General features: G+C 37.3%; 1 protein-coding gene across 1 annotated transcript in view; it reads left to right on the top strand.

The window, feature by feature from the left end:
- MTPN (myotrophin) overlaps positions 1 to 25,589 on the top strand; it is a 31,289-nt gene extending 5,700 nt beyond the window's left edge. Inside the window, exons 2-4 of the mRNA XM_054631606.2 lie at positions 16,698 to 16,811; positions 17,750 to 17,833; positions 22,343 to 25,589. Coding sequence (XP_054487581.1) covers positions 16,698 to 16,811; positions 17,750 to 17,833; positions 22,343 to 22,429 — 285 coding nt within the window. The 3' untranslated portion in view covers positions 22,430 to 25,589. The remainder of the gene's footprint in view (positions 1 to 16,697; positions 16,812 to 17,749; positions 17,834 to 22,342) is intronic.
- The last annotated feature ends 912 nt before the right edge of the window (positions 25,590 to 26,501 follow it).

The raw sequence follows: 26,501 nt of genomic DNA, 5'->3' as shown, positions 1-26,501 counted from the left end.
TGTAAATAGAGCTCATTCCAGCTGTGATCATTTGAATGATCATGAATCTGGAACTGCTAAATGTAATATTTTCTTTGGGATGTTGATGTCAGGCTATGGTGATTTTATTCATTGAGTTCGTGTCTGTGCTCTGAAAATCTTGGTGGCTTTAACATACTGCCTAAGTGATTCATAATTGACCTTTCTATGCTTAAAACCCAAGTTAAGTACTTACTTACTTACTTACTTACTTACTTGATTCTGTCTGGGCTGTTCTTACTGTGCTGATTTGTCCTGTGCCTCATGGGTGCTTGCTGCAAAAAGTAGTTATTAAGACCAGATAATAAAACATTGAATTTAATCTTTTTTCTTTTTGCTGATGTACTAATGTATTCCATTCCCTAAATTGAAAGCAAATTTTATCTCTGAAATATATCCTGTTTTGTCCAAGTTTGTGGTATACAGCATATGCATTCCTAAGTATGACAGTCAAAGTTGGGAATAGGTTATGAATAACAAGCAGAGAATTTGGTGGTGTGAGGAAAATACTTAATTCTACTACTGCTCTTCTTCTTTCTGCCCTCCTTTACTCTAACCACAGTTTTCCCTCTTGTGTCAGTTTTATCTTTATTAAATCCTTGTTTTTCAAGCCTAGCTCAGTTAGCTAATTTTGACTTCAACAGAAGGCTTACAGGAGATGAGCTAAGCTTTCTAAAACTCCAAGAGAACAGTTCTGCAGTGGTATGGATCTGTATCCATTTGGAATAATATGTGGAAAGTTGACTTAGATGTGAAGATTGTGCAGTGAATGTTGACTTGGGTACCATGGCATTGGTGACTCATGCAGGCCAGATAAGTAAAAAATCCTGAATGAGTGGATCTCGCAGCAGTGTCAAAATGCATAAATGAGGATTCCTTTGGATAGTTCTCAATAGACCAAACAACTTCTGTGTGGTTTTTCTGAAGGACCACAGGCTCAGCTGGTAATATATCAGGATTTGAAGATCAAATATTCTACTTAAGTTCAAGGAGAACATTGTGAACTGAGGGTTCTCATGTCCAAGAATTTTTATGGCTGATTAAAGGTCAGAAGAGAAAATTGAGGAAAGATGCAGAAAACCAGGGGATGTATATAATTGTATTGCTGAAGTCATGGGGATCCAGTTTTATGTGAAGCATCAGTTGAATTTAGCATGTTTTTTATGGTTTCATGTTAATGCTTGTTTGAACTTCTGAATATGTGTCCACACAAAAGTGTGAGCAAAGTTGCTTCTTTCTACCTAACTTTCCCACTTCTCAAGTTGAAAGTTTGTGTTAAATTATCCCTAATTTTTCATCCCCTCCATAATAAAATGAATGTTGGATTTCCCAGTACAATTCTGTGGAAAGAAGCAGTTGTCATTTCCATAGACAGATCTATTGCTAGGACAAAAGCATGAGCTGGAATTAATAAGTGCCAATAACTGACCAGTTGGTTATACAACAGTTGTTTTTCTTACAAGTTGCAGTTTCAGCAGTTTCGAACAATTAGATGTTCTTCTGCTTTAGCTCATTATGAGGAGGGGTAGGTACAAATCAGTACAGCTTGTATTAAAGTGAATTTTAAACTTTTATTGGGTGCTGGGTAGGAGATTGACTTCTTTTTGTAGTGTACTGGTGTTAAAGCCTATGTTGATTGTGACCAGTGATGGCAAATTCTACAGTCACAGGGCACAGATGGGGAAGGAAACAATACCTTCATTTAAATGGTTAAGGAACCTGCTATCTGTAGTGTTGCTATTTTGACTTGGAATGCAGTCAGTACTAATAAGTCCTATTGAACAAGCTACAGTGTTTGTCTTAATTCTCTGTTTGATTGGAATGTACTTATGTGTGTTTTGTGTGTTTTTTTGTTTTGGTTTTTTTGGGGGGGGTTGGTTTTGTTTTTTTCTCTTTTTAATAAAGACTAGGGTAGCAAATAATTTGTTTTCCCAAAAGCAACTGAAATTCTGATGAGGGAGAGTAGGAAGGGAAAGAAAAATATGGTCTTGAAAACTCATAATGCACATGAATATGGTTTTGAAGTAGCTTGAGGGAGTTGGGATTTGGTGCTCTTAGCACTTTGCCCATTTTTACATTCTTTATTAGTATTTCTTATGCAGTGTAATTCTGTACCTCAGTTCAGATATGTTTGCCAAGGGCATTGCATTTCTTCAAAGAAAGAATTTTTGTGTCTTTCTTGCTGCACCAAGAATTAGAATATGGTCTGCAGTTTTGTCTTTGCTTACAGACATTGCTGCCTTCCTCAGTGGTTACAGGCCAGAAGGGAAATGGTGAAATCCTTTTCCTTAGCCTTCAGCTATGCTTTGGAAATCAAAGAGAGTAATTGCATGCTGTGGCTAATGAGCTGAGCAGACCAAAACATCACTAGATAGGTGTTCTGGAGATTGCCCTGTCACACTTCCAGCCAAAGTTCAGAGAATGTTCTGAGTCACTTTATACAACAAAATTGTGTGCTCAGAGTTTCTGATGAGCTAAGATCAAGTCTTGATAATTATTGTTGGATGACTGATTCTTTCTTTTCCCAAACTCTGGTCATTTATGAACTTGCTTTTTAACACACTTGTGACCTATAAATTAGTGATTAGCTTCAAGCAGGAAAGATGAGCTGTTAGGCCATTTGAGACAATAGACAGAGAGCTGTCCATAGAACAGTTACCATCAGCATCTCTCATTTAAACTGATTTGTTAATGACACTATGAAAGCAAATACCATAGGCAATAAATGTTTAAAAAGTATTTTTCTGTTTGCTCAAAAATATTTCCAGTGCTTGATTCAGGTAATGCAATTGAAAGTAGAAGATTTCGAGTCCAATAAAAAAGAGGCCAGGAGAGTTCCTGTGAGGTGAGATCTGCATTTCTGTTTGTGCCCTGTATTAAGAAAAATCAAACAAACTCACAAAAAACCCCACAGAAGCCTTTGTACTCAAGTGAGGCATTTGTGAGAATCTTTATTTCTTGGATTGCTGACTTCTCAATAACTTCAGTAATGGTGTTAACTGTTTCTTGGCTAAAGTCATGGATATTTAGCATAGTTTAAAAAACTTTAATTTGGCTCGTGATAAAAACAGTAATTGTCTGTTATTTAAATGTATCTTGGGCATAATGACAGTAAATATAATTACTTTCAAAATAGGGCCTCCTCTAATTAGAGTATAACATGAGATACAGTTTAGTTCCATTTCTGTGACAAGTCAATAGACTCTATTTACTAAAGCATTTTCAACAGTAATTCCTGGAGAAAATAGCTTAACTTTTGTAGGAGGATTATTACAAATTAAAAAGTGCAAAACCAATATTTATAAGTTTCAAGGAAAGTATTACAGTGAAGTTGAATATTCCAAGTGTGTATAATTGGTTTAGAGGCCATTCAGTAGTTGATAATGCATATATTTTTAAGTATATACTGCTTGGAAAGCAGCATTTATTTTATGGATGTAAAAAAGCTTTTCTGATCTAGTTTTTTGCTTCCGTGTTTTGTTTTTGCATGACTCCAATCACCAACTGCTTCATCATGTCAACAAAACTCTGCATGAAGGCACAAAACTTCTAGAACTCATTAATGCTGCTTTTGACATTTCATATCTTTTTATACATTGCTGAATGAAGAAAATGTAAATTCGCTGTGCACAGGAAAATAACGGCTGTTAATCTTATAGGAAAACCTGTTTAGAAGCTAAGCTTCATTGCTTTGGATTTGATAGAACACTTGATTTTGCCTTGGACATATCTTTTGTTCAGTTTCTGGAGAGGTAATTCCTGCTTATGGTGCTAAGCCCCAATTAAAGCACTTAAATTCAGGGAATTTTTAACCATAGCAATAATCTTTGGGAGATACACTCATCTTCCTGTTTATTCTCTCATCTCTTCCTGGTACAGTACAACCTGAGCTTTGAGAATTCACATTTATTATTGTTGCAGGGGTTTTTACTTATTGTTTCTTCAGATCATGCAGAGAATTCAAAATATCAAGCTGGCATCTATTGAAACTGAAACCCAGTAGCTGGCGCCGTGTGTTTGCCTCAAAGGAAAACATCCACTTCCTGTTCATTCCTTGGACAACATGTCCTGAGCAGTTTAATGCAGAACTTGATGTGGGGCTCTTCCAGAAACTGAAAGTGTTTTAATTGGCAGTAAACAACTCAATGCAGAATGTATGGCAATGGCTGGGATCCTTTGCTCAGCTGCTTAACTTTTGGAGCAGTTTCTGACATGTTAAGTTTGAGGGAAAAAATTCCTTTTTGCAGGAGCAGGTGTTGTTTTGTAGATTTTTCTGTTTTCATTGTGTCATCTGTTGTCAGTTTGCTGATGGTCGATTACTGAGACAGAATTAATGCTCTGATTCCTGGTTTATGTATGGTTGATGGCTCCTGTTTAGCAATTGTCTGGCACCCATGTGAGCTGGAATATCTTCTGCTTAGTATATTCTTAGAATAGGTATCATGCAAATCACATCATCTAAAATACACTGGTAAAACATGAAGTCTGGCCAATCATTTCTGCAATCAAAAATCCAATCCTTTTAGGCCTATGAAAATGGACACTGCACTGTCTGCAATAGATGCAGTGCTTGACTTAACTCTTCAGGGGGAACATTAGGTTTATGTCAACTTAAGGTATAAAGTCATCAGATTGATCTGCAAATCTTTAGAATTAATGGTTAAAGGCTTTCATTTATGTTTGTCCCCTCCATATCAGGGCTGACAGGTGAGTCCTGATGCTGTAACTAAAGCATTTTAACTTTAATTCTGAATTCTGACAATCTTTCTAAGCAGGGACAGCTTGGGAAGTGTCTAATCATTGGCTGTTTCAGTTTGCCATCCAGAATATTTCATGCACTAACATTCATGAGTTAAAGGGCTAATCTGAACAGAGAGCAATGATACGTTTGTCTGCAGCAGCCTATTCTGTCAGAACTATTTGCTGCTATTACTCTGAGCTGTTGCCTAAGAAACAAACTTATAAATGGAAGTTTTGGACCAGACTTATAAATGGGAATTCCTAGGAGCTAAGAGAAGCTGCACAACTGGGCCCTTCATTCCTGTTTCATCCCTTGCTAGTGCAAGTAGTGAGTGGGTTACATTATTTCTCACCCAAATCTTACACAGGTTTTTTTTTTTTTGCGGGGGGAGAACAACTGTTTTCAATAACTGTGTTTCGCACATCTTTGAAGCTGGGATTGTAGCATGGGCTTCTAGAAGCTGTAGCTAGGAAACAGTTGGTTCATTGCTGTTCTACAGAACAACTCATGTATCAGGTTTGTTTGTCTCCCAAAATGCTGATACAACTGAAGCACAGATGGCTCAGTAGTTCAGTTTATTTAGCAGTTGTTTCTGGAATTGTATTTGTTTGACTGAGACAAAGGACTTCAGATTGCATTGATTATGGTGGATAAGCTAGATATTGTTTACCACCAACAAAACCTGAAAAGTATGCTTGTTAAGCACCTTTTCGTTGGCTTAAGCCAGAATAAGTGTAGCAGTGCCTTAAAAGCTTTCAGAGTACTTTAGATATGATATCAAGGCAGGCAAAATTCATCATCAGGTTCATAATTCATTTTCTTAACTTTTATAGACCAGGTATTTGTGTTATTATTAGCAATTAAGGCTTCTCCTAAAGTAGAGAACTGCAAAGTAGATATGCATTTTTTACATGGACATCTACATCTGTGTGCTCTAGTTGTACAACTTCCTACAAAATGCCAGCTGGAGACACACACTATCCTCAGAACAGAAACCCCTTTTTGATAAACTGATAAGGGTCTTCTAGAGGGAATGTTGTCCTGAAATTCTTTGAGTAGCCTTTTTTACATATTTTTTAAAACAGAAGCTCATTTGGATATTGCAGGATAAACTAATAGCAAATACTAGAAATGAGTCCAGAAAAATAATGAAAATTTGATACTCATGTCTTCAGCCTCTTCCACAGGGATTTAACTTTCTGTATTCAAGTTCCCTTCTCAACATCTGTTATCTTGGATTTGGTTTTTGATCACTATCTCTACAGGATTTCTTGTGGATGTTTTTGCTATTTCTGTTTGTTTCAGTAAGATGTGATAAGGGGGAGGTGTAAAATCAGCTTGTCCCATATATTTCCCAAAGCATACAGGGTAGAAAGAAGACAGCTGGAAGAAAATTCCTTTTTGCTTCAAGTTATAAAATTTAGAGGATGGGGAATAAAACACCCAGAGGAATTGAAAAGATGTTATTAAATCTGTCTGAGGGTAAACACAGAAATCATCAGTAGGAAGGCTTAACTAGTGCAGTCACACTCAACTGTTAAACAAAAACCAACAAACTTCTGGGTGAAATTATCCAAGTGCAAAGTGATTATCTCACACAACAAATCTAGGTCATTTGCTTCAGTTCAGTTGTCTGCAGACTGCTGTAGTCCACTCAGGCTGCACTTGGAGAGCTCTGGAATGGTTGGAACATGCTGAACCTCTGAGCAGCAGTAGCTGTTGTCTCTGTGCGGCCTGAGTGAGGCTGGGTTACACTGATTTTTTTGGGTGGACTGAAAGTAAGTAATTTTTGAAAATATAGGGGATTCACATGAAAATTTGGATTTGGCACAAAATTTTTGCAGTTGCCGTTGGAAACTGCCTACTTTCAGTTGCAGTGAGTTGATTTCCTCAGCTCTGGAAGGATCTTATTGCGAGTTTTTAACTGAAGAAATCAGCTTCAAAATTATAAACAATTCACAGCTTACAACATTAATCTTTTTACTTCCCTTTTCTGCTCTTTGGCTTAACCCAGACTTTGAGTTGCTAGTTATTTCAGCAGGTCCCACTCTTGCTCTTGGTTGGAATATTTAGTGACTATTAGTGAAACATGGTCATTTTTCTTGTGAATCAGAAACTAGAGATAAGAAAACTTGAGACTCAATAAATTGCTGGGCAGAAATGATAAAATACTGTTGCTTCTTCTTAGGCCTCCTGCATTGTTTTAGAAGTTTTTTTTCAATAAAACAGATTGAGTGGAAATGTGAAATTTGTCTTTTCCATCTGCTCTGCCCAGTTCTTAGGTCTGCAACCGTTGAGGCATCATATGTCAAGAGTTTTTTACATTTATAGGGGAAAAAATGTATAGAAGTTTAAATTATGTGTTGCACTGACTTGTTTTGAACTGTCATTTGAATTATTCTTGCTCTTAGTTAAAGCAGATGGGAATGTGAAATCAGCACACTGGACTAGTGTTATGATGAAACACATAAAAGCTTACATAAATTATTTCCTTGTCTAAAGTATTGGACTGGTGATTCGGTTACCTTCAGATTTGTGTTAAGGAAGATGATGTGAGGGTCTGTTTGCTGTATCAATGAAAAGCTGTGTCAGTTCAAAATTTAACCTCTCTACCCAGCAAAAACTGCTTCAGGCTGGTGCTCATCTCAGTTACCATAACAAAGTATTTAAAGGAAATTTTATAACCAGCTTGGAAGAAGAAATTAATTTATTTTCTCTGCTAGTCAGAGGTGTTTAGAGTAATGTTAATTTGACCCTTGAAAACAATAAATATCTTTTTTTAGATACACCATAAAATGGATTCAGTAATTCATACCTAAAGTCTTTTCCTATTGGTAATCTCCAGGGACCTGTGAAAGTGCTAGCATGGATTTTGGTTGGCTAAATCAGTTTGTCTTGGCAAGAATGAAAACTACTTCATCAAAGTCAGTGCTGCTTTTTAGACTCTGAGGCTGTTCTGGACTCTTAGAATGTTTTGGGATCACTGAAGTGAAGGCCTAAAAGGCAGACCAGGTGACTATTTTTGTGTAGCAAGCTGCTATTCTACAAGGCTGTCAGATTTCTTCAGCATATTTTATAAAAATGCATCTCTTGGGGTGTGTAGGTGTATTTCATTCCAGTTTGCAGTTAAGGTTGGCAGTGTGTGGATTGGTGCTTTAGGTGAGAACAAGGTTGCAGAATGGAATCTATACAGAATCATTCCAGAGGCAGACTGAGGAGCAGGAAAGCACTCTTGTTCGGGTCATATGGGAAATCTAGTACTTCTGCACATAAGCCCAAGGATTGTTTCAATAAAATTCCAATAGTAAGAAAATTGGGGTAGTAGCAGTTGTGTCTTCATTGGTAAAACTCAGTCTACTGTGTTGACTTTTCGTGTTTGAACTCATAATCAACTTTAGTTCTTCTCAAATCTTCAAAGTTAATTGAAAAACAAGAGTATTTGAGGTTCCAGTTCTGTGCTTGAACAACTGAGTTGTGGAAGAAGAATTCAGAGGAGGAAGGATATATAAAGTTCTGTTGCTATGATGAAAGGTCAGATTGCCTTTTTTTGTGTTATTTCATAGAATCATAGAATGGTTGGATTGGAAGGAACTTAAAACATATCTAGCACCAACCTCCCTGACATGAACCCAGACACCTTCCACTAGACCAGGTTGCTCAGAGCTCCATCTTCCCTGGCCCTGAAAACTTCCACAGCCACCTGTTCCAGTGCCTCACCACCCTCTCAGTAAAGAATTTCCTCCTAATATCTCATCTAAATGTTTCCCAGAGCTGAACACAGCACTCAGGTGAGTGAAGAGGGGTAGAATTGCCCTGCTGGCCCCATGGCTTTGGGTGCAGTCCATGGTACATTTGGCTCTCAGGGATGTGTCAAAGCTTCTCATCCACCATTCACCGCCAGGTCCTTCTCCCCAGGGCAGCTCTTGATCCATTCTCTGCCCAGCCTGTGCTTGTGCTGTTTGAATACAAATAAGATGGCACTGCAGCCTCTCTAAAGTGAAAAAGATCCTGCAGGGGCCTTTCTTTAGAACTTGGAGCTCTCTTCCATGAGAGCAGGAGAAATGCTGAGTGTTTTTCAATACTGCAGCTTGCATTCCGTGTCACATACTTTGAGGAATTTATAACAAATACTCAGAGTTACTGAGAAGGGGAAAGCAAAATGATCCACTGGAAGGAATGTAGAAATATTGTACAAATATGCAGAGATGGAGGAGGTATGACAGCTGAAGTGCAGTTGAAATTAGTTAGGAATCTGGAAGGCATAGGAAGATCTGTACCAGCTGTTTTATGAAGTATAGGACCTACTGAAAAAATTATAAAAGCTTTTTTACCTCTGGTTTTATTGGTAGGTGAAGGATGTACAAGTTAATGTTATTAGAATTGTGGTAGCTTGGTTTTTTTGTTTTGTTTTGTTTTTCATTTTTGGGTTTTTTTCCTTTTGGGAAGGTTTTATAGTTATCTTTCTGTACAAAGGGCAGGATATAGAGAAGTTTGCTTAGCTGTGCACAGTGAAAGAGACAACAGTTGTAGTTTAAATGCAAGAAATTCTGATTAGGTGTAAGAGAAAAAATACTCCCTGTGAGGATGATCAAAATGAAAGGGCTTATGCCTGGAGAACTTTTGGAATCCTCAGTCCTTGGAGGTCTGTGGAACTCAGCTGAGCAGCCTGATCTGATTGGACCTGCTTAAGAGCAAATGTTAGACTGCATAACCTCCAAAGTTCCCTTTCAGCCTTAAATAGTCTGTAATGGCATGAGTCACTAGACTGACAAGCTTGTAGAATTAAACTCTCCTTATATTTTTAGGTTATTAGTCAGATTTCAGGAAGTGTGGTATTTAAGTTTTCCCTCATTTCCACCAGTGTTTATGACCCGTGGATTAGCTGTATAAAAAACGTTGTTTTTGCTGTTTGAGTGTGGACTGAAGTTTGTGCTTGGCTTACAATATTTCTGAGCTCACAGTTATTTTAGAAATTGCAGAATGATTGACTTGTGTGTAGAAAATGGGTGGTTTTTTCAGTTGTTTCTACAGCATTGTTTTTAGGGATTCTCAGTCAAGGTGTTTACGTTTTCCTTGCTAGAGAGGTAACGTTTGGTTAGATGAGCCCCAGAGCTGCCATGTGGCAGCAGTAAATGCTTGAAAGCTCTATGAACATACAACTGAAACAAACACAGGTTAAACAGTAAAGTACTTTGGCTTATGTACTTAAAATACAACCATTTTGAGAATTGAAATAGAATGACAAAAATAACTTAATGTATTTTCAATTTCAGAGTATTTACCTGGTGTTTGTGGATTTTTGAGGGGTGGGAGAGTGGGTTTGTGGCTTTTTTTAAAAGTCTTTCCAGTGATGAATGAATCTGGAGAAGTTATAGTGGAGAATGATTGAAGGGGTGTGAGCAGACTCAAGCTCTGAGAAAATGAAATAGAGTGTTTGGGGAAGATTAAGTCATAATCAGTTCATCCATGCCCCCCACATACCAACTGTGGAAGTGCAAGATTGTTTTCTAAACTGTTTGAGTATATGGCTAATAATTTTTTCTACAGGTGTGATTTATCCAAGCTTACTCTTCCTTCAGAAGAATAAGGAATAGATTGTTCTTAAGTGATTTCAGAGCTCAGTTTATATATGTTCCGCTACAAAACATAGAACTTAACATTTCAGGCACTTAGCTTGATTTAAAAACTAAAACTTAGTTATATTGGAGGGAAAGATTTCATTCAGTGGATGCCAATATAATTTCTGTTATAGCAGAGCATATCTTGAGATTATATCCAACATCATTAATTTACTTCTGCCATCTCTTTGAATTTTAAAAAACAAATAATACAACCAGCACAAACAAAGTCTGTGGAGAAAATAGTAAATATGAAGCTTTTGGAAGTAGCATTTTCGATATGCAGCAAAATAGTCAAAATATCTCATCCATAGGGCTTAAACTTTTCTCTATAGAAAGAGGATTTTTTACTCTTCCTCTTGTCCATTGAGACAGCAAAGTTGTTGCTATGCTTAAAATGTCAGAGTTACCTAATACACTGTAAGGGTGGCCATCCCTTGTGTGCAAAGAGATGGAAGTAATGCAACAGACTGTACAGTGAGTTATTTTCTTTCCTACTATAATAAAGACAGGAATTACACAGCAGCTCCTGCAAGAGGCTTCCCTGCCCTCTAAGGACATCTGACTGCATGGAATCTGATTTCCTTCATTAAAACTGAAATGAAAGGAATGCACGAAAAGGGGAGATGCAGTTATTTTTGCATGATAAGTACAGATGGAGATATGGAGTTGTTTCTAAATCTGAAAGAGCATTTTAATGCCATAAGTATTACAGGCACTGCTCTACTAATACAGTTAACCTATGCAATAGGATTTAATGAGGCCACAGTTTCTATTCCTGTGGTAGGACTGCAGTGTAAATCCCAGCTACTAATTGCTGGTGTGTTCAGATGCCAAGTCATGGAACAGATGAAGGAAATGATCAAATAAATTCTCACACTGATCAGTTCCCTCATGGAATTCATCATTCAACCACTGATTGTGGTGCAGTGGTGGGAAGGGTCAAACTTTGGCTGGAAGTAGCAAAGCTGTTGCTGCCCCACAGGAGAAAAGCTGGTGCTCAAGTGAAGGGTGAGCTGTGGCATTTGTAGCCTGGCAGTAATGTTCTAGAACAACACTTCTGACAAACCACAGTGCTCACGTGAACACCTGGCTCAGGTTTGGTTTCAGTTCCTGTGCCACTGCAAAATAAGCCTGTGCTTGAAGCACCTGGAGTGTGCTGTAGGGTGCTAGAATGGTGATTAGGTTTAACATAGATTAGGTTAATGGTGAAGTTTAACCTAGATTAGGTTGAACTTGAGTTTAGCTCATTTGGCTTTAAGTGTTGATGCTTCTGAAACTGGCAGAAGCTGGGAAAAGAGGGAGTTAGCAGATAAAGGGAGACCAAGGCAGGCATTGAATACAGCCTTGTGTAATAAAGGCTGCAGAAAGGCAGGGGCAGTTGAAGGATGGAATCAGTTAGGTGTGGTTAAATAATCTCCCTGGAAAATAATGAGCTCCAGAATGTGTACTTTATGACTAAACATGTTCATTTTCATGGAGCTGAGGTCATAATGTGCATTAGGGACAAAGTCAGCAAACTCTGGTTCATTCTTTTAACAAGGGCTGAAGAAGGAATTAAATTTGGCACGACTTATTCAGGGCAGCTGTTAAGGTGCAGATCCTTCCAGATTACTCTGGGACATCCACCAGGTATGCAGGAGGGTAGAGGGCAGCTTGGCTGTCAGGATCTCCTCTCTGAGCTCAGGAAGAAAGAGGGGAGCATAAAAATGGGATTTGGGGGTGGGTACCCAAGAAGAACATAGTCACTTCCCCAGGGTGTGCAGGGATGGAACTAAAAAAGCCAAAGCCTTGACTAGAGCTAAACTGGAAAAGTACATGAGATATAACAAGGGATTTTGTGTTAATATATTGGCAAGAGAAGGTAAAGCAAGGAAAATGTGAGTGAGAGAGGGTAATGAAAGAATTAAGTTCAAGAGTAACTATTTTTGACAGTAGTCACTTAAGAAATTAGTTAGAACAGATGTTTTTATGGATTAAATTGCTCTATTACAGAAAGTGGGTGATAGTTGCATTCACAGGCTGCTATAATGAATCCTACTCTTAGTTACTTAAAAAGCAAAGTTCTTAAAAGTATTTGGAAGTGAGTTTCCAGTTTTTATTTTCCTGTCCTGCAGTGAAAAATTGAAAGCCACATTTCAGCTGAAATTGATACCTTAAGATCTCCTAATTTAAAGTTCTTCTGTTAGCCATTTTATGTGACTTTTTGAAATAGGGTATAAAAGTCTTCTTTTATGTCATCTTGTTTAGTAATTGGAGATTCACAGAGGCTTTTCTTTACTCCCAATCAGATTTTAATAGAGGGGATTAAAGCAGATACCTGGGAACTGATGTTTCATGGGTGTAACGTGTTTTTAATGATAATATATAGCTGGTGCCCTGGGTCTTTGATCTGAAAAGAAAAATGTGACTAATGTAGTTTGTGCCAGACTTAGCCTTAAATGGCTGACTGAGTACATTCAGTGTATTCTGGAAGGCCATTATAGAGGTGATCATGTCTTTTCTTTTGCCTGGGCAAATTACTTTCTGAGGCTGTGCACAAATATTTACACCAATGTTAGTGAATGTGTGGGTGTACTCTAGAAAGTGAAAATAAATAATCTTCTTTCAGGAGAAGTCTGACCTTTGAAGCTACATTTTATTTTGAGGGTGATATGATTCCTTGATTCTGTCTTAATTGTATCTCCTCCAAATACACAGCTTAACCTCCTTGCTGCTCTGTTAGACTCTAGAAAATGGCAGAAGTCCCATAAAATCTCCTTGAAGAATCATTCTGTCACTTTTGGTCTAGTGCACAGAAGATGTTGCTCCTGTGGGTGTAAAGGAAAAATTAAGCTTCATGTTGTCAGTTCATGTGGATTCTGACCATGTGCCTCTGCAGGGGATGGTGATTTTTCGTGTAAACCTTCAGCAGCTTCATTTCAGCCCACCAATATATTGGTTACTTTGCTCTCTCAGAGTTCTGTATTGAGAATCATCACCTCATAAGATTGCTGATACCCAAGTTCATAACGTTCTTTATGGCATGTTTGGCCAGTATTACTCAAAACCACAGTAAATTTGGAAAACTTGATGCAGAGATAATGTTTCTCTTTGAATCTTTACTTGTGTGCTGTTTCCTGTACCAACCTCTGGCAGGGCTTGAGAGACCACTTCATCTCATCGTGTTGGTATAATTAGCCACCCCTTCACCAGAGCTGTCTCATTTATGAGGCAGGGGCTTAAGTCTTTATTTTATGCCTAAAGATTTCATTCCACCCCCCCTGCATGGCAGGAGCACCTTCCACAAGACCAGGTTGCTTAAAGCCGCATCCAGCCTGACCCTGAGCAGGTAGACTGGGACTTGATATTTAAGATATTATTATATCAGCTTCAATATGTACTCCTGTACTGTGTAATGTGCACATTATAAAATATACCCCAAAAATGGAAATTAAAGATGAAATGAATGCTATTTTTACATTTTAATAATAGTACAATATATAGTTTCTTTTCACACCCCAGTGGATTGCCTTGCACCCTTTGAGTTTTCACACCTCATTTTGGAAATCACTGCTTGTCCTACAGAGAGATGTCCTAGGTAAATAGGAGATCTAAAGACCTGAGAGAAATTACCTGTGAAGAGTCCTGTAAATTTTTAATGTATATATGTTGGTGACTGCATTTGAAACAAGTGGTTTTGCCAGTTTGATCCCTGTATATTAAATGCATTGGTTTATCTTCCCTTCCTACTTCTGTATTTCTTGGACTGGGTGTAGGAAAGGCCAGGTAAAGCTGTATGACATTCAGTGGTCTGTTTTACAGTGGCTTTTCAAACCTATGAAACAACTGGATGTTTGACTTGGTTTATTGCAGAATATAGGAGTACTTGATTTTTTTTTTTTTTTATTTTTCTAATTTATATTATGTCTGTGTTCTGTTAATTCAGACTAAAATGTTCTGATGTTTAACTTTGAATGTTAATGATACATGTTCTCAGTGCCAGTATTCAATACCATGTAATCTGTGTTTGGGACATCTTTATTTGCAAACCTTTTGCTAGGTACTCCCCTATAAACATGTTTTCATCATCTTTACAGGGATCTTAAAAAACTAGGAGTTTGGGTATATTTTTTTTTTCCTCTGAAAGTTCATCATCCAGCAGGAATTTATTCCACAGCCAGCTTAGGAGAGGACCTTTGTTTTATTCTTTAAAAACAAAAGAAAAATTACTATAGTTTATAAGCCAGTGAGCCAAATAATATTTATAAGCTTAAGGAAGTGAGAGCTTTGCTGGACTGTCCTAATCTTGAGAAGCGATGACTCTAACTTTCCTTTGGACTGTGAACTTTATGGCTTGACTGTATGCTGTCCCAGGAGTTAGCTTGCCTGCCCTTCTCCCATGCTCCTTTACTTGGCATGTGTCAGGCTTTACAAGGGTTTTTGGAGATTGTTTTGGTTTGGGTTGGTTATTGTGTGGCTTTCATGTGGTTGGCTTCTCAAACCTGTGCACCCAATCCCTAATGTATCAGCAAACATGATGGGTTTTGTAAATGCCAGTTGTTTTAAAATTATGGGAAGAGTCCATGTGCAAATAAAAGTATGGGTAGAGTTTAATGTTCAACATAAGTACATGCTGCTTCTTTATGTGCTTTCCCAGACTATTTATGTGCTCTTAGCCTACTTTGATCTGGGTGGTTTTTTTAAATTGGAACTTAATTGTCAATGAAATTCAGCAAATGAGAAGCTACATCACAATACTATCTGCTACAAGGGTATATGATGAATAATTGAATATTTTATTGAGAAGAGAGGAGAATAATGAGGTCATCTTGTTATTTGACTAGTAGTGTAAAACTGATTATATAGAAGATCAAAAGCAGAATAAGATTTCCTTCTGGCAATCTTCTCTTCCATTCTTAGAAGGGAAGTAATGTCTGGAAGATGTATGTCAATCCCTCTATTCTGTGCACTTTCTAAAACTTTGGAACAGGAGTGGAGGAGCTGCAGGGGCTCTATAGAGAACTACGAATTGGTGCTGCAGCTGAAATTCTTCTGATTGTTTTCCTGTGGAGTTACAGGGCTTGAGGTATGATGCAAAATTTAGCCACTTCCTAAAACACTAAGATTCCTTGCACATAAGAACAAGAAGCCACTTACCACACAGCTTGTCTCTAGTTGGTTTCCAGTAACTTCTTGTCACTAAGGAAGGGCAGTAAATCAGTTTATCCTTAGTTGCACAACCCAAGGTGAGGAAACAAAGCTGATTAGGTACTCAGTAAATTAAATTTTGTTTACGCCTTAAGAGATGTCTCAATCCACTCGTATGAGAGGCATTAGAGTACAGCTTCCTGTGGCCTGATTTGCTTGACTCTTCAGACTTGTTTGTATCATGTAGAATTGGCAAATGCTATTTATAAAACAGGGTGGACAGTTTCATAATTGGGTTTTAAATTATGGATCGTCTGGACTCACTTGCTGGTAGTTATGATGCTGACTTGCTTCTATGCAGCTGGTTTGTCATTATGCAAAGCTTCAGTATTCATAGAAGCAGATAAAGGAACTTGGCCAGATAACTATGATCCTAGTTATGGGGAAAGAGAAGCAAAATGAGCCATTTTGTACAACCTCTCATGATTTTTTTTATTGGTTTGGTTTGGGTGTTTTTTTTAATCATGAGTAGTTACCTAGTGCACTTGTACCTTGTGTACAGGGACACCTGAGATGCAGTACAGAACAAGGGATCAAGGTTGTCTTAAAGTCATAAGTGCAGATGTGAGGGAATAAAAATTGAGCAACTTAATTTTCATTTTTCTTGGGCAGTGACTGAAATATCTGGGTGGAACATTCTTCAGCATATTTGTTGCAGACATCTTTTTCACTAAAAATCTTTTCTTTAAGATTTTCCCTTCTGAGAAGCTGGTGCCTCAGAAAAAGAATGTAAACAATGGTTATCTGCTGCTGTGGAATGCAGCAGGTGGATTTTTGGTTGGGCCATCTTGAATTTTATAATTAATGGCCAATCAAGATGGAGCTATCTCGGACAGAGTCCAAGAGAGCTGCCTTTTGTTATCATTTTCTTTTCTTTTCTATTCTATTCTTAGCTAGCCTGCTGAGAGACGAAACTTTTCCTTCTATTTCTTTTTAGTATAGTTATAATGTAATATATATATCATAAAATAATAAACCAAGCCTTCTGGAGTCAACATTCTCATCTCTTGCCTCATCCAAGAACCCCTGTGAACACTGTCACACATGTTTAAGGGTGTTGGATTTCTTTCAAGCTCTTCCTCTTGTGTTAACTCCAAAATTTTACTGATGAGATTATGTTTATTTTAAAGGGTGAAGATGTCAACCGGACACTTGAAGGTGGGAGGAAGCCTCTTCACTATGCAGCAGACTGTGGCCAGCTTGAGATTCTGGAATTTTTGCTCTTGAAAGGAGCTGACATTAATGTATGTATTATTGTATTTGCAAATGGGTCTTAAAGTCTTCCCACACACACCAGAGAGATTGGTGTAAGTGCTTAAACAGTCACTGAAAAGTATAAATCAAGCTAAACAATTCGATGCATTTCAAAATATTTGAGAGGTGGGATTCTAGAGAAGTTCACAATTACGCTTATTAAATATTTTAATTCTCTTTGGACACATTGGAAAAAAGTGTGTCTCTTCTTTGGAGACATTCTTTCTTGTTTAAGACATTTTCCTGTAGCTTGACATGCATGGCTTCTTGTTTTGAAAAGATTTGATGAAGCTGTATCAGCCCTGCAGAAGTTAAATTCCCAAATACTTTAACCATACACCCCAAATGTGCCTTAGAATGCTCGTCCAAAAGTTAACATGTAAGACATCTTAGCTTTAGTTCTAACAAAAATGCTAGGATTTCACTCCTGGTTGTCTGGAAAGATTATCTCTTCCTTGGGAATTTTCCTAGCTGGGGAAGAGTTAAAAATAGCATTTCAGTTGCTCCATTTCTTATTCTTTCCAGGACTGTAGTTTAGAGAGAAGACAGCCAAAAGAATATTTCAGCCAAAACTGTTTTCTGAAGTGATGCTGCCTGTGAAATGGGAGAATTAGGAGTAGTGTTTTTAAATTGGGCAAAATTTGTCAGCTAAACTGCTCAATTGGCCTAAAATTATGGACAAGCTTTGGGATACCTTGAAGTCTTGTGGAAGATATATCTTGCTATTACCTCTTTTTTAAATTATAACTTTCCTGTATTAAAAAAGAGGTAAAAAATCCTGTGGAATGCATTTCTGGCTAATATTCTTAAATTTTTACTTCCTTACCGTTTTTTACTTCCTTACTGATTAAAGAAAATTAAAAAGTTTTGTGAAACATTACAATGCTGTGTGAAATTGTCCTTCAAGTAATTGTATCTCAATTTGCAGGCTCCAGACAAACACAATATCACACCACTCCTATCAGCAGTCTATGAGGGCCACGTTTCCTGTGTGAAATTGCTTCTGTCAAAGGTGAGATAGGAATGTTTTGAACAAGTTACCCATTAGCAAAGCATATTACTGGGATTTTTTTTTTTGCAATAACATTATGATGCTCCAGATGATATGTTCAGAACCTCAAACAGATGCTAAAACAGAGTACTCTGATCATGGTGAAAGATAGCTGAAAGACAAAGTTGAAGGACTTCTGTTGTGTAGCAAAAGTAACAGTGACCGTCAGAGTATTGTGGGCTCCAGCTAGAGAGCAGAGCTGCAAATCAGTAAGGGGAAAAAAAAATGCATTCCTTCAGTGGATTTGGCTTTGGCAGCTGTTTAAGTGCTTCATGTGATGCAATCTCTGCTGTGAAGTTGCTCAGAGGTGTGGTTTCCCTCAACTTTTGCCAGATGACTGAGAACCCATCTGGGTTGGCAGAGGGAGGGGAAATAAAAGTAGGGAGCCAAGCTTTCTCTTTCCTACAGCTTGTAAATTTTGTCCTGAGGACAATAAGCCTCATCTGTCTCTGTTTGCACTTCGATTTTTATTACAAACGTGATCAATTTTACAAAGCCAGTAGTTAATTCAGGCAGTCTTTTTTCTCCATTCACATACAGTCCTTCTTGATTACACTTAAATCATTTAGCCAAAGGAATTCTTGCCATGTAATACTTTCACGTGCCACTTACAGGGAAAATTTTCCTTAACTTCCTCAATGCTTCATGAATTTCACTTTGATCTTGTCTGATACTACTTATGCTTTTTTGTAAACAAATGCAGTGACTGTTAATTTGCTATTCAAATGGTGTGTCCGACTTGCTTAAATTTATTGTGAGGATTGATCCTTCATTTAGGATCATCAAAAAATAAGGTATCCTTTATCCCATGTTGATTTATTTCCATTTCTGGTTTGGAGGGTTTTCCAACCTAGATTACTTCAAATAATTTCAGATTACTTTCAGATTATTTCAAATTACTTTCAGATTTCTTCATGCTGAGTTAAATGCTGATTGCTTCCATTTACATGGGCTAGCTGATGAAGTATTTATAAGCTGGAAGTTGGCTTATCAGCTCTGTCTGTTTGAGGCAGGGCTTATATGTAGAGATTGTTCTGTCTCTTAACACAGTTATTTTATTAACCTTGTTTAAACATTAGTTTAAACTAATCATGCCTTGCTTGTACCATAGTCATATGTTCTTTGGTAGCAGATACCTGGGAATCAGAAGTCAGCCCTTACTGAAAGATGTAAAAATACCTGACTGTTTAATGTTCTTCCCACTTACTAAGCCAACATTCTCCATTGCTTTCTGCGCTGGATGGACTGTGGAGATGTTGGAAACCTTTTATATGAGATTCAAGCTATTGAAGGGAGGAGAAGGAGGAGTAGTTCAAGAAATGTTTCAGACATTGATCCGTGTTTTTCTTTAATAATCTGGTGTGTGATTTGTAATGTAAAAATTTGTGGTTTTTTAGTGTCAGAGAAGCCAGAATGTTAAAATAGACAACAGTTTTGAAAGCTTAGGGAATGAGGGCTATTGCATAGGATGCAACAAACTTCATCCATTTGTTCAACTCCCAAAATAGTTCTGCTTTTGTTTACAAGAAGTATCCTGTCAAGTTGGATAGTTAAGCCCCTTTTTTCTTTGACAGTGGCAAAAGGAAAAGCTGTGAGTATGACCACATCTGCTCACTCATTTCCCTCATTCGTGGTTGCTGTACTGGGGATTTCAGAGGTGCATACATCTGTCCCCTGTTCAGAAGTGTTGGCAGATCTGTTGGCCATGACTTCATCTGTGTACTTTTTGAACAAGAAGACATCTGCCTCTGTTGTGTCATCTGGCAACTCTTCTTAGCAGTTTGCTGCTTGCTGTGTGAACCAATCTTCTCCCAGCTTCGTTAAGTGCCCCCAGTTCTGGTTTCACAGTTTGGTGGGAGCTCAGCTCTCATCATGGGTTCTGTGCTTGTTGCTCTGGGTTTTTTCCAGAATTGCAGCTGGAGCCAAGTAGCTCATGTGTGGCTCTCAGAGCCTGTTTAACATTTGTGCTTTGCCTGGTGACTTAAGTGGGCAAACATCCTTGTTTGTTATTACCCTGCCCAGGAGAGAGGGTTTATATTTATTTATGTATGTGTATTTTCAGAGTAGAACATAACACAAATATTAGGAACTTTTTACTTTGGGAAAGTAGAGAATACTATGAAGTCATTGTACTTCCATGAGTTTTTTAATAAAGTTGCTTCCAGGCAGTGTTGTACTTCTACAAATTAAAGTCCTCTTGACCTGACCTTTATTGTTTCCTTCTCTTTTTATTGAATGTAGGCAGGAGTCTTTCCATCTAGCTAATGGCCAATTTTCTAAATTTATTAGTACTGAGTTTAATAAACGATGTCCTCCTTAGGTAGTCATGACCCTCTTATCCTACATTCAATAAAGCTGTTTTAGAAACCCAGGTCTTGAATGTCAGTAATTTTTCTGAAGTATTTTTCTGAGGGGGGAGAGCAGTCCCATGTTAAGATTAAAACCTCTCTTTATACTTCCAAGTTACCCCAGTTAACTGTTATCTTTGTTACCCTAAGTGCTGGTACATTGGTGGAGAGTTTTATGAATTAAAGTTCTTTAAATTCTGTCAGGTGAATAACTGCATAGTTCCATTTTTCTTCAAATCAAGATTTTTCCCTCAATGAACAGCTTTTGAAGCCTTCTTGATTTCCACATAGATTCTAATCTGAGTGCTATCTAAGCAGTAGAAACAATCAACACGTGCCATAGAAGCTATTTGTACTCTTATTTGCCTTTCTTTTCCCTGGACAACTAAGATTACAAGTGTTGAATACGTACTAAATCTCTTGGGGGTTTTCTTAGGGGAAAAATAAATGTTTTACAAGCTGTGTTCCCATGGTTTCAGCCCAAGTGTGTGTTTGCAGTAACCAAATTGTCATTTGTTGGGAACAGGCTAATTCAGCTCATGTTCATATGCCAAAGAACTGCAGCATCCTTGTACTGTTTGGGCCAAGGATGTTACACAGTGATAGGAGAGAGGAAATACTAAAAATTGCTCCTGTCACTGGAGTGAACTCAATGCATCTCTTGCACTGAGAGTCTCTAGAGGCCACAAGGAAGATTAGCAGCTCCAAGAGGATCAGTTTGACCAGTGGACCACAAGACTGGCAGTGCTGCCATAAAAACCACTGCAAAACCATCTTTTTCAAATGACGGGTTAAGTACATGCAAGTAAAGAGTGTACAAGTTTCAGAGAGGGAAACATGCTGCATTGTGAAAAGTAGCATTGGTAGCACATCACAGTGGTATCAGATCCAGTTTATTAGACTGTTAGAGAAGTTTAGGGAAGTGAGAGTTGTCTTGGGAACAGACATGGTATTATGTATGGAAGTTCAGTGGGGATTTGTGTGTTTAATTAGTGAAGAAGCTATGGAAATTCTAGGTACATTATGTCCTTAAACTATTCAGTGTCCTTAATAGTAACTAACAATCTTCCTTGTAATTGAGAAGGGATTTGTACCTACTCTGTGGAGAGCTTATACATAAACTGAAGACAAGCCTCTGCTGTACACACTTTTGACAAAATGTGTTTGTACCCAAAGTATTTTTCCTGTCATTTTCAAGTGAGATTTGCATATTATCTTGCAGAGTTGTTCTGAAATCAGTCCTGTGATCTCTAATAATTTTTGTCCCCTTCTTTAGCTACCCTATTTACAGTTTAGTCTGTGTTTTCCCTTTCATGAATGTGATTACACAGTGCTCAAAGCAAACATGACTAGTTAATCACTCTGTTTCCCTTCTTTTGTTCTCCTCCCATAAATCTGGCACAGTGCTTGTGCTTACTTGCAGCAGTTTATTCTAATTCTTTGATTTATCCAGTTGGTGCATTATCCTCCCAATTTACCCAGTTGGTGCATTACCCTTCCTGTTGCCTCCCTGTTCTGTTTGGTTGGCTTTTAGGTGACCTAACTCTTCCAAAACAAACCTGAGCAGTTTTGGACTCAGAATGATTTTGTGCTGTTGTTTTTCTGATGTATCAATAGGGACTTTTTTTCAGAATGGAAGAGAAGCACAATCCTTGATGAGTGTGGCCATTTTATGATATAAAACTAATATAGTATGATTTGTTAGTAAATCAGCTCTTCCAGGTATTACCTGTGTAATTTAGCATGTGAGAGCTTTGTGCACCATAGATTTTGTAGAAGTGTGTAACACTGAATTTTTGCTTTTGTAAGAGTAGTAGTTGCTGGAAACAAGAAGTACGTCTAAGATAAACTGATAATTTGTTGGACTTGCAACTTACTGTGTAACAAAAATTGTGGCTTTTTTCCTTATTTTTGAATGACAAAGTTGGAAACTCAGATTAGCTGCATGCTGAAAAGTTCTGTGCATAAATCTTGTCTGGTTGGTTTCTGAATGAAAACAAGGCACTGCAGTGAAAAGCTGTATGTAATCAATAGAATTATTCAAGTTATGTCTCTTTTGACACACTTTGTACTGATTTAGCCTGGCATTATGAACTGACAGTCCTTCCCATTGCTTTTCCAGGGTGCTGATAAGACTGTGAAAGGCCCAGATGGACTAACTGCCTTTGAAGCCACTGACAACCAGGCAATCAAGACTCTTCTTCAGTGACGGATGGACTGATATCTTAAATGTCTCTCCTGTGGCCTCACACTGCTGCCTGTCTGTCACTCTTTGCATCTTCCAGCTTCTTCAGCTAAATACTTTGGGGGGAGGGAAATTCTTTATGAGTCAGACTAGTTAGGGACTTGTATCAAAGATAATCTGGTTGGAGAGGGTTGAAAAGTATTATGAACAGTGTCCCTCTAGGACTTCTTTCCAGTGCACAATCTCTTCCCATTTCTAGTGAAAATGGAAGAAGGAAGACAGACCATGCTGAATACTTGGCTTGTAAGCCTCCTAGATTAGCACTAAGATTTTTTTTAGATGGATGGAAGTACTTCCTTTAGATGGAAGTACTGTGCTATGTACCTGAAACTAATTGTGAAGGAGACAATAGTCCTATGCTCTTAGTGTCTGCCATAATCTGAAGTGTAGTAATGTAGGTGGCTGGGTTGCTCTTCTCTCTTCTCTCTCACTGGGTAGCTTTATTCTTCTTCTGCCTAAAGCTTCTGTTGCAGTTTTGAGAACTTTTGATACTAGTTATTGGAGCTGTTCTTTATATTGACTAATTGGATGTCACACTAATGTTTTCTGACTCTTGAGCAAACCAAGAAAGACCAGTTGAGGCATGGTGGTGTTACACTCCATAATATCTGCCAAGGTACTTTTGGATGCTTGAATTTGAAGTCTTTCTATCCCATATTTGTTTCAGTCCAGGACAGACATTTTAAATAACTGCTTTTGAGAGAGAGGTCAAAATTTCACTGTAGTTTTTTTTCCAAAAGGAATGTAAGATGAAATTTCTTTACTCACCACATCAGCATAAAATTCCTAGACATGTGTGAAAGCTCCAGGCTGTTTGGCACACAAGGATAATCAAGGCAAATGTGGAAAATGAACAGTAGTTATTTAGCCATTCAGATCAGCTGAATATTGTTGCTAAACTTTTCTGGTAAAGATAGAACCTTTCTATGTTCAGATGTAGAAGCAGGAAGATGTACAAGCAGAAGTCTTAACTTGCTCTAACTACTACAGAATTTTTTTTAACTGTGCATATCTTCAAATGAGTGTTTCCTTGTCAAATGGATGAACCTCTTAAATTCCACTAAGGCACGAGGCTTGTTCTGGAAGTTCCCAGTGTGACCATACCACATTAACCATTGACTTTTAGATAAGATTTACTGTACTAGTATGACAGTCTAGAACATTGATGGGAAGGTATTTAATGATGTTGTAGGCACTCCTGTCACACCTTGTGGTCCTCAGGAATATCTGAGCTGCTGGCTTTCATCCTGAAAATTTTCATTAGACTCCTGGTTCACTTAAAACTGAGTAACAGGCTCTATTCCACAAACTATACATCTTCCTCTCTTTTGAAACACAGATTTCAAACTTTCTGGTAACAAACAGAATACAGAAAAACAAATGTATATAACGTCTCATGCTGAATTCTTAAACAAAAGTAGCTGATACTATTTTGGTATCACTGTTGAAATTGAGAGGATATATAGAAGTAGACTGGTGACTACCACTCGTATTTAATGGAGATTTAGTTTTACTTGAATAATGTTGCATATTAGGATTGAATGTCTCAGATATAAATGCATTGCATTGAGAGTGTAAAATGAGAGCAGGAACTGATTTACATCTACACATAGCAAAAGAAAAGCAATGGAGAAAACAATCAACTCTGGCCATAAACTGTACAGTGCAATTACTCTATTTCTTGGAGCTGGGTGGCAAGGAAGAACAGAAGGGTTGGAAATCAGTGATAAATCAATTGATGAACTGCTGATAAAAGAACAAGAATATTTGGTGAACAGTGCTTTTAATAACTATTTATAAGAGGACTCTTTAATCTTATCTCTGATCAGTGCTGGATTGTCATGTCATTGTAATAGTGTGAACACAGACTATAGGTTTAACTCTTTATTCAGCTATGAAAGTAACAATCTTTGGCATCAATTTGCCTCCATATTATGCTATTAAATACTTAGCTATTCAAATACTAGTCTAGAAAACTGCAATCTGTTTTTACGTGCAGAACTTGATTATTCAAGTCTTTTGTGTTGATTAGTATCAAGTTGTCTGGCCATAGTGGTTTTGTATTTTTGTTGGGTTTTTTTTTTTTTTTTTCTTCTGTATTCTTTCCTGCCCTTCCCTTTAACTCTCATTTAAGTGAGCAAAGAAACATCATCTTTGTACTAACTCTTCTGGAGATTCACTGAGGCAATTTTGCCTCCCTTTTTCTACGATTATGGGGACACCTTATTTTTTCTTACTTCACCCTGGTGGGGGAAAAAGAAGTAAACAGACTTCAGTGAGTCAAGTGTTAATTTGGCTGTAATATATACCCAAGCTGCCTTTTGAGATAGTTAAAAAGATGGCATTTAATGTTTGGCTTATAAAGAAGAAATACTTTTCTGCTTTTTGCACTACATAACAGGTGTTTAATCATTTTGCCCAGGATTAAAAAAAAGAAAGGTAAAAATAAAAGCTTATACATTTGTAATTGTCTCAAGACTGGGCTTGTTCATTTGTTTCTTTCTTGTTAGCTATTTTGTGGAAAAAATAATGGGTGGCTTCCTCTATCTTTGAGTAGGTCCTAACTAGATAAAAATACCAAACTGTAAATTATTTTTCATTCTATAAACAGAATTTAAATACCTTGTCAGACTGGAATTGCATATACTTGGAAATCCACTCTGTTCTTAAACCTTTTCCTTTGAAATTTGTGCTGAATAAGTTATAAACTTAAGTATATTTTCAATTTTGTACCCTCTGCTCCCTTTTTCTTACAGGGGGCAAATGAGAAAAGGAGTACAATAGTTAAATGGAACTGAACATAACATTGATTATTTGTAGAAGAGGCTGGCAAGAATAGAGTGTCCTAGGTCAAGCAATTGCAGTGTTGCATGCAAAATTTCAAAACAAACTTGTCTTAATTATATTTTGTAAATGGATAAACAATCATCTTTCTACGCAGTGACAGAAGAAAAATTAGTGCTCTGTGCATTTTGATATTTGACTTTCTCTTTTCACCATTGTTAACTGTTTTGACACAGTTGGGTTCATCATTATCATGGTTCATAGACATCAGAATGCTAAATGATACTGTATTTTTAAGTTTGTGTTGCAAGAATGAATGGAATAAACTTGAATTGTGCGATATGAGAATTTGGAGTTTCATTTCTGTTTCTGCTCCTGTGTTTTATTAACCTCAGGCTACAACATTTTATTTGCCTGGAAGGCATCTAACTTCCAGCTCCCATGTACAGTGATTAAACTGTTTAGCTGCTGCTTATAAGAAACATGGAATGGAAGCTGCTTTGAAAATTAAACATATAATGTTCTTTGTGGTTGTTTTGAGGGGTTTTCAAGTATATCCATTTAAAGGGGGTTTTGATAATTTTGGTGGCCTTGTAATCTCCTTTTCCTGCTTAAATGGTTAAGGTTGAAGATCTTCTATTAATTTTAAATTCTGAGACTGAAATCTGTAAAGAAAGGAATTTTATTACCTGTGAAGACTGAAGCAAATTGCTTTCTCCTTCATCAGAGAAATTGAAAACAGTTATTAACAGAAATCGCAGCTGAAGTATGAATAAAATTGTATAGAAATGTTTATTCATTATTCTTGTGACATCTTCACAGTGACTTTGTCAGGACTTCCTTTTTTAACTTTGCTTGTCAGTAGAGATTTGACTCTAATTGCCTGAAGTGTTTGATATGATTTATTTTAAAATAGACACTTATAAAGAAAAGTACAGGAAGATGTGTCAAAGTAGAAGAACTATAAATATCAAAAAAATATTTCAAAATAAATTAAATTTTCCTGGTTTTCTCTGCTAAACTTTGAAAAGTTTACAGAACTTCTCTTGCTGCATGCACAATTTTTCAGTCAAATATTGGAGAGAACAAGTGTGTGTTCACTATGAATACCAAAGCATTTCAGATGGTGTAATGGCCAGTGGCAACTGATGTGTGTGGGCTTCAGTTCTTGTGTTCATATTACTGATTCTTTGTTCTGTGAGTGTTTTTGGTGTGACTTTGGGCTTTTTTTAATGGGCAGTTTTTCTACAGG

Source organism: Agelaius phoeniceus, chromosome 5, assembly GCF_051311805.1.
Source record: "Agelaius phoeniceus isolate bAgePho1 chromosome 5, bAgePho1.hap1, whole genome shotgun sequence".
NCBI lineage: Eukaryota > Metazoa > Chordata > Aves > Passeriformes > Icteridae > Agelaius > Agelaius phoeniceus.
This window is presented reverse-complemented; position numbering and strand designations above follow the sequence as displayed.